Consider the following 12,936-nt stretch of genomic DNA (forward strand, 5'->3'; position numbering starts at 1 on the left):
CCTGTCCGAAATGACTCGTGATCCGACCGATTGATGGATAGGTTTACACACAGTAATAAAATTATATTAGATTTTGAAGTATTATTATTTTAATTGATTAGAATATATTATAAATAATAGATGTGGTACATTTTGAACTAATTCCTTCGCTCCAAAAAAATATTATGATACAAAAAATAAAATTATATGATAATTTATGAGAGTTATAATGTAATTATTTTTTGAATAAAATTATAATTCAATTTGTAAATATTGGTACTTTATCGAAAATAAAACTCTAAATTAACCATTTTATCTTAAAATTCTATCCAAATTTGATTGAAAATAGAATTCTAAACAAACTTTTTTATCCTATAAATTGAATTCTGTATAACTCTATCCTACATGGCGCAACACTAGGCGAAAAGTTAGAACGCCAAGTGTCGTTGTCTCGTCGCTTGGCTAAAAGTTTAGCTTTATATATTAGTTATATGATGTGGTCACTAATTATTCAAGAATTAAATTGGTATGTTTGGTTGATTGAATAATTATTGTTGATTGATTTATTATGCTTGAGAGTCATCACCAAGTCCAATAACTTGTAAAAAGTGAAAGAGATAGAATCAAATCATATTTTAGTTATGGAAGATAAATTATATTTATCTTCCATGGTTATCCTAACTAAATTAGGAGATTCTATCCTAATTGCTAGCCAATCACATAATTTTAATTCAATTATTATCCAAATAATTATGGGATAATCTCATTAAATCAATCATTATCCAAATAGAATCTTTTGCTCCATAATTATCTTAAAAAAAATAACAACTTTAATTTTGTTAATTATCTTTTCAAAACCAAAACTTATCCTTTTAATTTTAATTTTGAAATCTGATTTTATCCAAAATAAATAAAATAAATTTTTTATAAAGTCGCGCCATCCACCGTGGTGTGGCCAGCCGGAGCCGGCCACGGTGGCCGTACACCTTGCGGTGTACGCTGCCCTGCAGTAGCGCAAGAACAGCAGTAGCAACACACGCAACAAGGTGGTGCACTGCTGCGCTGCCCCTATTCGTTCCCTGCCCAGCCCGCCCTCCCTCCTGGACCACCATCGGTGCGGCAGTCACCGCGACTGCGCCACCCAGCGGCGGCTGCCGCACCTAAAACCTCCTTTTTTATTTTTAATTTAAAATAAAACATTTTTATTAAAATTAAATTAATGTGGTCCTTCTAATTTTAAAATTAAATCATATTCAATTTCAAAATTAGGGTTATTCATGAATTTAATCCCCAATTCAATTTAACTTTTAAATTAAATAATTTGATCATGAAAAATTCATAATTTAACATGAAATCAAATAGATTAAATTCTTTAAACATTTAATTATCGAATTAAATCAAAACTAAAACACAAAATTTCACAAATTAGGGTTTGTAGTTTCGAATTTTTCGAAAGGGTGGGGGGGCGAAAAATCCGAGTGCTTTAGGGAGAAAATTCGGATCATTGAAGGCTAATTTGGAGCAAATTAAACAACTTTTAATGATTCTATATTGTTAAATCACATTTAAAATAATAATTGGCCCATTATTAAATTATTCTCCCTCCTAATTGAATTAAAATTGTGGACTATCAAAGAATTAATATTCAATATATGTACATGCATAGGCTAACTGATACCACTGTAGGAGTTTATAGGTACGAATGCGGAAAACATGAATCATATTCATATAGCACCTAATCCCAATATCATGCATAACACATAAAGAATTAGAATTAATACCTTTGAAGCATGATTCCACATGCGATCGAACAAGAACAAGGGAGATAAAGAACCTCAAGCGTGATTCCTCTACTTGGTCCACAGGCACATATTAAGTCCTCCACTAATGCTAGTTAGTTGCAATCGAACACTTCAATTGACCTTCTATGGAGTAGAACGAGCAACGAACAAATCACAAACCACCACGAAGAGAGGGGATAGGCATGTGGTACAGAGAGAGAAAGAGGTTTTGGATTAGTGGTTGCTTGGTGCACAATTAACTGTTAATTGTGTTATGTCATACAACCCTAGGCATGGACTTTATTTATAGATCTCATCTCTAAATAAGAGTCCATGACAAAGCCCAAATCCTAACTCTAATCTAACTATACTAGCCCAATCCAATTCATGATTGGTTACTTGTTCATGAGGCCCATTTATGGGCCTCTAACTTGCTTAACCCAATACCTTTGTTGTGTGACCTCATAGGATCCATTCTAGTGGGCTTTGGACTATTTGACTAGCCCAAAGATAAATGATCATAGTCTAGCAACAGATAATGACGACCCAAATAAAAGAACGAACTTATTGTCTCCATAATAGTGATCCTTGATATATATAGTAATTGCACTTATCGAAGACAGAACTCCTTCAGTGTAGAAGACTGGTACGATGGGATAGATGAAGAAGTCAAAACAGCTTTAAAAGCTAGTGAATCACCTACTAGAATGTTTAGGCAGTTATGTCAATACATTGAGTTAGAATTCATTGGTCCTAGAGCTGATCTTAATGAAAAACGAATGGAGTATCAAGAAAGTTAAGCAATTTGTCTATAAGTAATATGAAATATGTTGATAATTACATTATGGAATTTGAAAAATATTATTATAAAATTGGTGAAAACGAAACAAATCTTGGAAGGTTCTATGATAAATTACCAAGTCCCCTTAATGAAGAAATTAGTGAAAAATATCAAGAATGGAGTTCTTAACTAGTGATGCCCTAGGTAATATAGTTGCTTTTCTGAGAAAATGTATTGAAAAGAAATGTAGAGAGGTTACAGGAACTCAACAAATGAAAAGACAATTTCTCACTTATTGGGATTTCCCAAATAACTTTGGATGTGAAAGAAAAAACTATAATAAGAGAAGGAATTATAAGAAAAATAAATTTGACAGATGAAGAGGAGAAACCTATACGAAGAAGTATTATAAACATAAATACAGAAAATCAAGTAGGTTTTTCAGAAAGGCAACATATTGTCCTGAGAAAAAGAAAACATGTAAATGTTGGTTTTGTGGATAATTAGAACATTATGCTAATTAATGTAAGAAAGCTAATCACAAATTATTGGAAGCCTTACACAATTGGGACTACATAGAAATACCAGAAGACGATGCTTTAGAATTGGCTTTAAGCAAGAATAAAGGAATAGTAAAATTCATAGAATAGGAAAATGAGTATAATAAAGAGGCTGAAGATAGTGATGAGTTTGAAGATGAAAATTATGAAGAGATAAATAATATGATGGAAGGAGAGTTATTAGAAAACTCAAAATCAGATGACGATGAGGATAAAAGTAAAATGACTATAGGTCAACTAAAAAGTGTTGAGTACTCTATTGATGATAAAGACCTAGACCAAATGAACAAAGAAAGTTGGAATTTTTCCTAGATTACTAAAGATAAAATATTCAAAACTTCTTTCTTTAAAACTAAAACTAAATATGTATGTAATGGGAGGAAGTATAGTAATCGAGGATTGTAAAAAGAAAGCAGCGAAAATTAATATCACAAACTGGAAAAGCATTAAGAACCATAAAGAAAAAGGAAATTATAGTATACATAACTCCTTTACAAGATTTTGGTAAAAATGTTAAATGTTTAAGCTTTGTTTGTGATATTAGACATAAAGAGTTTTATGAGCAGATTATTAGTGGCATCACTTGTAACTTAAGTCAAGGAACTGTAAGCTATATATGTGAACCCAGATATTATGTGAGCTTAGAAGATTCATATGCTCTTAAGTTTTAGCGATCAAGTTATTAACTCTTGGAGTAAACATGCATAAAGGAACTCGACCTATACAGTTAAGCTGGAAGGTAGTCTATAAGTTGGTTAATACTATAGATTCATCTTTCAAGAAACAAATAGTAGATGCGTGCTCAGAAATAGGAGCAAGGAGGAGATCCTAAGAAGAAAATTAGTCCTATAAAGGTAAATCCTAATGAAATAGAAATTGAAAAAACTTGGGAAGAAATCTTCATGAATCCTACATTAAAGAATAGGTCAAGTAAGATGTTAATTGATGAATCAGGATTACTTCATATTGGGATAACGAATCCTAAAATGCAAAGAAGTATGAGTTTTAGAACACCAAATCTAAGTAGACAAAATTCAACTATAATAAGGATGAAAAAACAAGTCAATGAGCGAGAAACCCGAAGAAGATGAAGAAGAAATATTGGCTTTAATAAAAAAAGTTAAATGAAAATATGAAGCTAAGAAAGCCTTAAAGCAACCATCAAGACATAGTATAGATATTGGTTCGTGTTCTAATTTAGAAGTGCATGAAGATCCGGATAATTCTATTATTGATAAAATAAAGGTAATTGGATATAAAACCAACACTATGAGTGAACCGGTATATGAAGATGAAATGAATATGCAAATGGAAACCTATAATGAAATATCTAGTACTAATCCTAATAGATTTTATATTTCAATTGATATATGCATTAAAGATTATAATAAATATAAATTATGTGCATATATTGATAGTGGTTGTTCTACATGTTTTGGAAAAAAGGTCATTATTCCTAGAATTCTTGTGGGAAAAAGCTAAAACTCCTATGCAAGTTAGGATTGCTAATAATAGTGCATGATGCATACGAAAATAATTGAAGAATTACCAATAAAAATTGGAGGAGTTCAATGTGTTATTCCTATTTTATGGGCTACTGATCAACCTAGTCATGATATGATAATAGGAAATAACTTTCAAAGGTTATGCTCTCCATGCACTCAAACCATTGATCAAATGATCTTTACTATTAATGGTCATTCGTTCGGTTCCTATACAAAAAATAACAAAGGCTTATACTCATCAGACTATGGAATTTACGCAACCAGCGTGGTGATAGGGTTACACCTACACAACGAGAGGTTGCACTTAGAATTTCTTAGTGTGATTCTCATTAATAGATCAGATAAATGCGCAGCAAGAAAAATTATGTGAAAAGTTATATTCAATAAATCTATTAGAACATTAGGAAAAGGATAAGGCATTTTCTAAGATAACTCTAACAAATCCTAATAAGATTATTAGAGTAAGACAAATGGTTTATACCTACCAAGATATATTGGAATTTAATGAACAAATAAAAGAATCGCTGAATAAAAAGTTGATTAGGAATAGCAAAAATCCTCATAATAGTCCAACATTCATGGTAAGGAATCATGTAGAAGAAAAAAGAGGTAAAGCTAGAATGGTCATTAATTATAAACAACAAAATGACAATACTGTCTTTGATGGCTATTACATTCCTAATAAAACTGTGTTATTTAATAGAATAAAAGGAGTCACATGATTTTTTAAGATGGATTGTAAGAGTGGCTACTAGCAAATTAAAATGGAAGAAGAAAGCATTCCATTAACTACATTTAGTGCCCCTCAAGGGCATTATGAATGGTTAATAATGCCTTCTGAATTAAAAAATGCTCCACAAATATTTCAAAGAAGAATGGATAATATTTTTAGAGAACTTAATCATTGTTGTTTGGTTTACATAGATGATATTTTAATATTCTCAAAAGATTTAGAGCAACATATGAATGATCTTAAAGTTGTAGCTCAAAAATGTGTTGAGCATGGTATAATCCTTGTAAAATATAAATGCATTTATGCCAAACAAGTAATTGAGTTTCTAGGATTAGAGATTAAAGCAGGACAAATAATATTGCAAAAACATATTAAAAAGATTGAAAAATTCCCAGATAAAATTGAAGATAGAAAACAACTAGAAAGATTTCTAGGATGTTTAACCTATGCTTCTGATTTCATAGAAAATCTTGCTCTGCTAAGAAAACCATTACAACAAAAACTCAAGAAGGAAATAACTTGGAACTGGAAGGAAAGTGTCCAAAATTGTTCAAGATTTAAAAGCTATGTGTAAAGATCTTACTATACTAACACTACCTACTAGTGTAGATGATTTAATCCTTGAAACAGATGCTAATAATGAGCACTGGAGTGCTGTGTTAAAAATCAAAAAAAGGAGAAAGACTATGTAAATATAGTAGTGGAAGTTTTAATAAAGCTGAGTTAAATTATCCTACCATGCAAAAGGAAATCCTTGCAGTCATTAGAGGGATCAAGAAGCTCTTAATCTTCTTAGCCCCTAAACAATTCTTAATAAGAATAGATTGCAAAGGCATACTTGGTTTTGTTAAAAAGAATTTGTCAAATATGCAAGCACAAAGGAGACTCATGCGTTGGCAATAATGGCTTAACCAATTCTCTTTTATTATTGAACATATTCAGGGATTGAAGAATTCATTGGCAAATAGTTTGACTAGAGAATAAGCCAATGGCGAAGAAGCACATGACATCAGAAAAACCTCCTGTCAAACAACTAGAAAAGATGGAGGCAGAGAGAAAAACTCTTATTGAAGAAACAGATAAATCAATGGAGCGGGTTTCACCCTCCACTTGGGCCTTGATGAAGGCCATGATTTTTTCATCAAAAAAGAGATCTCTAGAAGGTTTGATTAAGAGTTGTGTAGACACCCATTTGTGTCTCCCCAAAACCAAACCCACGGATGAGTACCTTTCACGTTGAATCATAATCGAATGAAGCGAAAGTGTGGAAAGTTTAGTGTTGCGGATAGTTTTAATTTCTTTTCTCTTCTCTCTGTTTTTGAAAACTTATTTTAATAAAACAGCCAATCCAGTTTGGTTGGTCCATGATATGGGTCCAATAGTAGTGTAGTTGGATGGGGCTTGACAAGAGCTTTCCAACGATATATTATAAGCCCAATTCCGATGAATATTGAGGAAATTATGGCCAATTTACTAAACTGGGCCCGGTTTGAGCCTTATATGCGGCCCAATGATCTAGAGGAGGGTCTAGTATAGATTTATCATTCCTAATGCAATTAGGAATGGTTTTAGTCTTCTAGATTCTTCTAGAAGGTTCTTTTCATTCCTAATTCAATTAGCATTGATAAATTGACTTTTGTTGACTTTTCAGAGTTTTTAATTAAAATCAAAGAGCATTTTTGAGGAAAGATATGATTTCATCCTCCAATACGGCAAAATTTATCTGATTTTAAAAAACGCGACAAAAACAGAATTAGTGCCTAACGCCAGACATTGGCGCCTGGCGCTAATCCTGGCGCCTGGCGCTAGCATTGGCGCCTGACGCTAATGTTGGCGCCTAGCGCCAATGAGCCAGCGTTGGCGCCAGTTCTGTTTTTTGTGCGCCAATGCTCTGTTTTGTTAATTTTATCTTTTTGGCTGATTTTCTCTATAAATAACGTATTAAAAATTTTGTTGTCATTCACCTACAACCAGTTTTCATTCATCGACTTTCTCATTCTCTCTTCTGATCATTCACCATCTCTCTTTATTTCTCTCTTTTTCTAAACTCGCTTTTTACATACAAAATTCCGCATTCATTAGATCTAGAAACACCTAGCCATATTCGAAGTTGCCTTCGCCCTAGACGTGAAAGGTTTAATTTCTGAGGGTTTGGTCCCAAATCTCTATTTCAATTATTTAATTTAATTGTTTGTCTTTTATTTTCCTTGAAGTTACTAACGTGTGTATTTTGTTATTAGAAAGAGGTACAAGGCATCAAAGTAAGTGCTTTATGGTTTTTATTGATGTTATGATGTAGAAATCATGTCTAAATTGTTATTATGATATTCCTAGTACCATGTCTAGGGTACTTTTAATATTAAATATGATTGTTACGATGCTTCCCATGTTCTTCCTAATATTTATGATTGTTAGTATCATGTTAGGATTAAAGATTTGATTTTTTAATGTTTAGTGACATGCTAGGATTTGTTATTAATCTCGATAGTATCATACCTAGGATCTTGCTATTTTTTATTATGCTTTAACATGATTTATGATTATTTTTATAATTGTTTTGATTATGATTATAATTTTATTATTACTATAATTTTTATTATTATGATTAATATGATTGTTATTATGATGATTATTGTTATGATTATGATTATAATTATTATTTTGATTATTGTTATGATGATTGTTATTATTATGATATTTATGATTTATTATGTTGCTTGATGATGTTTTATTGTTATTGTTTGATCACACCTTTTATGCATGTTTAAAGGGAATTGGTACTTGTAATCACGCTTAATAAGATAATTTAATAATCTTGTTTTGGGTTAATGTGATTATAATTTCAAGTGATCGCCAATAATAGATTTATTTGTGCATTAACATTCAACCAACATAGATAAACAGGTTTAGGGTAATCCTATTGATTGCATGTTAGTCAGAAAGCGCACATGAATACGATCAGAATAAAGTAGAGGCTTATTATTAGGGCAGGTTCAATCTCTTTTAGGTTGGATTTGTACCATCATCCCCGAACCCTTATTTGGTTCAAGGAGTTGACGATCTCTTGGATCGTTAAGGGGTGTAACCTTCACCCTGTGAACGGTTTACAAGTTCCTAAAACTTGTTGGCGACTCTTTTGCTCTATCTTCTTCCCTTTTGGACGCCGCCGTACTTTAGTGTATGATCACAGTGGGGTTCAAGCTAGGGGATTAACGCTTGAAATATTCCCTACAAGTTGTCATGTAGCAGTTTGAAGGTTCCTAATGTATGAAGTAATGGTCATCATCCTACGACTTATTCCAGATATTAAAAATATAATACTAAATAAAATAAAAGATAACGATTTTAGATTCTGGTACGATTTAGCTGTATCAAGGTCATACAAATTATATGATGTCTATAATATATGGGGGAGTAATGTTCAACACCAATTCCAGAGTAGAAATTGTGTCAATTCATCCATATTCTCTGAAATGGAGGGCACCATATGTGGCGGAGCACTACAAAGCTTGGGATTATGGAATGGTATGGCATTGTACCATTTCCTGATATTAATACTACTTTCTTTGAGAAGCTCACAAAATTTCAGAGGTATATATTTAGCAGAATTTGTGATGCAACAAGATCAAAGGAAGAGTTGAACAAGTCCAAGTACAAAGTACAATCATTGAAATGGTTGAAGGAAAAGTTAGCTCTCCACATCTCCTGATCATGTTTGAAGATGTTCATCGCAAAGTCAAAGATCCAATCTGTATCCAGCAAAGGCGAGTAAAAGACCCTACGAAGGCAAGAGTTTATGGATTTTTCTATAATGCCCAGTATCTTAACCATTTCATAGCGATAACGGAAGAACCACCATTTATAATACATGTGGGAAGTACCACAATAGTAGCACCAGAATGGTTAAGAAATTATTTAGAAGGAGTATTACATGGCGAATTAGTGTATGATTATCTTGAACAAGTTGAAGCTGGGAGATATTTATTCTTAGAAGGAAAATAGCACTTATTGGAGATCTTCGTCACATGGGATGAATCCTATGCTGCCAAATGTGTGATGGATCTCGGTATAGAAGAAGACAACCAAATGTATGTCCATTATGAAGACAGTAAGGATAATAAAGGTGGTCTACAAGATATGATGGAGTTCTGAGCCCACACCAGCAATAATGAATTCTACTTTTACTGTTGTAGCACGTTGAATTAATTTTAAAGAATCTTTAAAAAAGCAGTGAACAATATTCACTTGCTGAGTCATGGTTTTTTGTAAACCATATAAAGTGTCGGTAACCTTTGTGAGCCTTCCCCTATATAAAGGGCATTAGACAAAGAAGTGAAGGCAGGCTTGAAGTGAGTTGGCTAGAGCATTTCTGAAAACAAGAAAATTCTCTAGAGAAAATCCTCACCTTAAGAGACATATTGGTTCTCCATCTCTCTTAAAGTAGAGAAAAACTTTATTTCTTGTCATGTCTGTTTAGACTTTCTGTTTTTAATTCTGTAAGAAATGAGTGTTGTAATATTTCAAATTAAATAAAAAATTTTCCTTTCAAAAGGGAACGTTATCCTCTCAAAACTTATATTTCAGATGAGTTATTTTTATATTTAAAAGTACCATCACAAATACAATAAAGAGTGTTTGAGTAGAGACTACGATTTAAGGTAGGAAACAAATTAGATCTGTGCTGTGCCTGATCTATGGAAGATGGGGTTGGGGTTAGCTACCTTGGTAAAGCCGAAAGCTCAGAACGCCGGAGGTTCTATTGTCGAGACTAAGTTCAGGTATTGGGCTATCAAATATAAACACTAATTTGTTTAATATATAAGTAGTAAAGTAGTGATTATTAGTACCAATAAAAGTCATTTAAGTAATTAACAAATCAAATTATAGTAAAAATCAGTGTACTCGTATTATTAAAAATTATTATTTTAAATTAGGACACTGTTATTAATTTATCAAGTACTGTTATTAATTTATTAAGTACTGATTTACCATAAAAAAAAATAATGTCACTTGATGTTGGGCGAGGTGAACTATACCAAATAGCGGTTCATCATTCCCCCATTTTTGATCACCTCTACCCAAATTTACACACACAAGACACAACCCACTAACCTATTACACAAGAACCACCCTTGTCAAGCCATTAATTGATGGACCAAAAATGAAAAAGGCAGGTGTTAAAATGGGCCTTGTGGAAAGGTTAGGGTTTTAGGTGTTTTAAAACATCAGGTTTTTCTCACTCCATTTTACTCTTTGCGCCTCCGACTACCCCATCTTCTCTCTGCAACTTCCAGGTTTTTCCCTCTCCTCTTCTCGATCTTACTTCATTTTTTCATCATTTTGATTTTATGCGTTTCTTCTTCTTTTTTGTTTGATTTCATGCTTATTAGTTGTTTGTTTAATATCAATCTTACGAGTTTTCTCTTGTTTTTCTAGGTATTACTGTAAAATTATACCTATGTTTATACGAAGTATTTACATTTTCAATTTTATAATCAACGAATCAATGCTCTTTGTTAATTTATCTGTTAAATTAGGTGTACGATTTGATTTATAGACTATTTTTTTTAGGTTTTGAAATGTTAAATAATTAATAGGGTTTCTCCTCATTTGTTGAATTAGCTTAATCAGTTGATGCTTTGATTTATAGACCGTGATAATTAGAAAAATTAATAAATTAATGATACGTTTGCTATGATTCATAAAATTTGATAAATTAATTTATGTATTAAATGTTTTCATGGAGCATTTTTCTTGACACTTAGAAAATTATTTGGGCGTTTGCCATGATAAATTGTCTGAAATTCGTGGGTAAATTTATACTAATGGAGTAATGGCTTAGGTTAGAGATTAATATTATGTTTTACCTACATTATCAATTTTGCTTGCTGTTTCAAGTTACAACCATATTTAAGTTACTCAAACAATTGATTTCATTAGTTTGCAAATTATTGATTATATATAACAAGGTTGCATTTTTCTTTCATGTCTTCTAGCTTCAATGTTGGTTAATGCTACATCCATAAATTACAAGGAAGCCCCCCGTTAATCTCTGGGATAAACAAAATTTGTTTATCACATGGCATTTTGGTAAATAAATCAACAACTTTATCCCGTCATCATCACTATAGGACCCACTTTTATGGAAAAAGTTGTTGATTTATTTACAAAATTGCCATGTGATAAACAAATTTTGTGAATCTCATAGATTAACTTGTATTTACCCATAAATTACGGTATAGATTAATTAATTTTTGTATGCTTCTGCTAATAAATTGTCAGAATAACCTTATACTCTTGTTGAATGTATGTTTTAACTTTTGTTGTAAACTCGAGTTTTTCTCTTCTACATTCATCTTCATCGGCTCACTTAATTTCCTGCATTTGGCACATAAGCTTGTGTTTCCTCTTAATTTTGATTTTAATTTCAAAGTTTGGTTTATTTTTGGTAAATTTTGTAGTAATTAGCAATGGCGGTCCCAAAACTCGACAAAAAAATTGTCAAGAAGAGGGTTAAACAATTTAAGAGACCTCAAAGTGACAGGAAGATATGCGTGAAGGTATGAAGTTTGTACCTTAGTTTTTGATTATGACTTGGCCAAATGTTGATCTCCAAATTTTTAGTTAGTTTGTCCTGTAAAGTTGGTTGGAACCTGATTATTCATGTCTACCCAATGTGAAATTCTAATCCAAAATTTTCATTAGGTTGTGCATAATTTGATCTTTGACGTTATAGAAAATTCAGTGCGTGAATTGCATTCTATGACTTGCTTATGATTATGGTTGGTTAAAACTTGATAATTGATATTAATGCTTGAAACTAATTGTATTGTGTTCTTTTCTCGATTTGTTTTCAAGTTTGTAATCTAATTTGTATTTTATAATTTTAGCAACTCGGGGTGTATTTTGAAGTATAGCCTTTTATTTTATGCGGACTAGATTGGTCTTAACACTACAATTGTTCGATTTTCCACCCAATTCTCATTAATCTGAATGGCTGTACCTTCCAGACTAACTGGAGACGCCCAAAAGGTATAGATTCCCGTGTACGTAGAAAGTTCAAGGGTGTCACTTTGATGCCAAACATCGGGTATGGAAGTGACAAGAAAACCAGACATTTTCTGCCTAACGGGTTTAAGAAGTTTGTCGTCCATAATGTTGGTGACCTTGAGCTGTTGATGATGCATAACAGGTAACCCTATCCTTACACTGTTTCACCTTGTTCTTTCTTGTGGTGTATTTTCTGGTTGTGACTGGTATATTGCCTATTTTCAGGACTTACTGTGCTGAGATTGCACACAACATCTCTACCAAAAAGAGAAAGGATATTGTAGAGCGTGCTGCCCAACTTGACGTAGTAGTCACTAACAAGCTTGCCCGTCTGCGCAGCCAAGAAGACGAGTAGTTTTGTTTGTGGGATGAAATATGTGCAATCAAATTTTTTTGAGACTTTCATTGTTGAATTTTGGATCCTTATAATGATCAATCTGTTTATTTTTGCAACCCGTGTTAAAACTGACCTATGTTAAATCTAGATTGTATTTGAAGTTAAAGGTGTTACTAGACTTCGCTAGTTAATGTAGTTCAGTTTTTGGTA

The 12,936-nt window shown here is 32.2% G+C and overlaps 1 protein-coding gene across 1 annotated transcript; it reads left to right on the plus strand.

Moving 5' to 3' along the window:
• Positions 1 to 10,481: 10,481 nt before the first annotated feature.
• On the plus strand, positions 10,482 to 12,936 carry LOC110688828 (60S ribosomal protein L32-1). The gene is made up of 4 exons (XM_021865583.1): positions 10,482 to 10,633; positions 11,801 to 11,899; positions 12,350 to 12,531; positions 12,615 to 12,936. The coding sequence occupies exons 2-4, from the start codon at positions 11,810 to 11,812 to the stop codon at positions 12,742 to 12,744; spliced, it is 402 nt and encodes a 133-aa protein (XP_021721275.1). The 5' UTR covers positions 10,482 to 10,633; positions 11,801 to 11,809; the 3' UTR covers positions 12,745 to 12,936.

Source organism: Chenopodium quinoa, unplaced genomic scaffold (assembly GCF_001683475.1).
Source record: "Chenopodium quinoa cultivar QQ74 unplaced genomic scaffold, ASM168347v1, whole genome shotgun sequence".
NCBI classification, from domain to species: domain Eukaryota; kingdom Viridiplantae; phylum Streptophyta; class Magnoliopsida; order Caryophyllales; family Amaranthaceae; genus Chenopodium; species Chenopodium quinoa.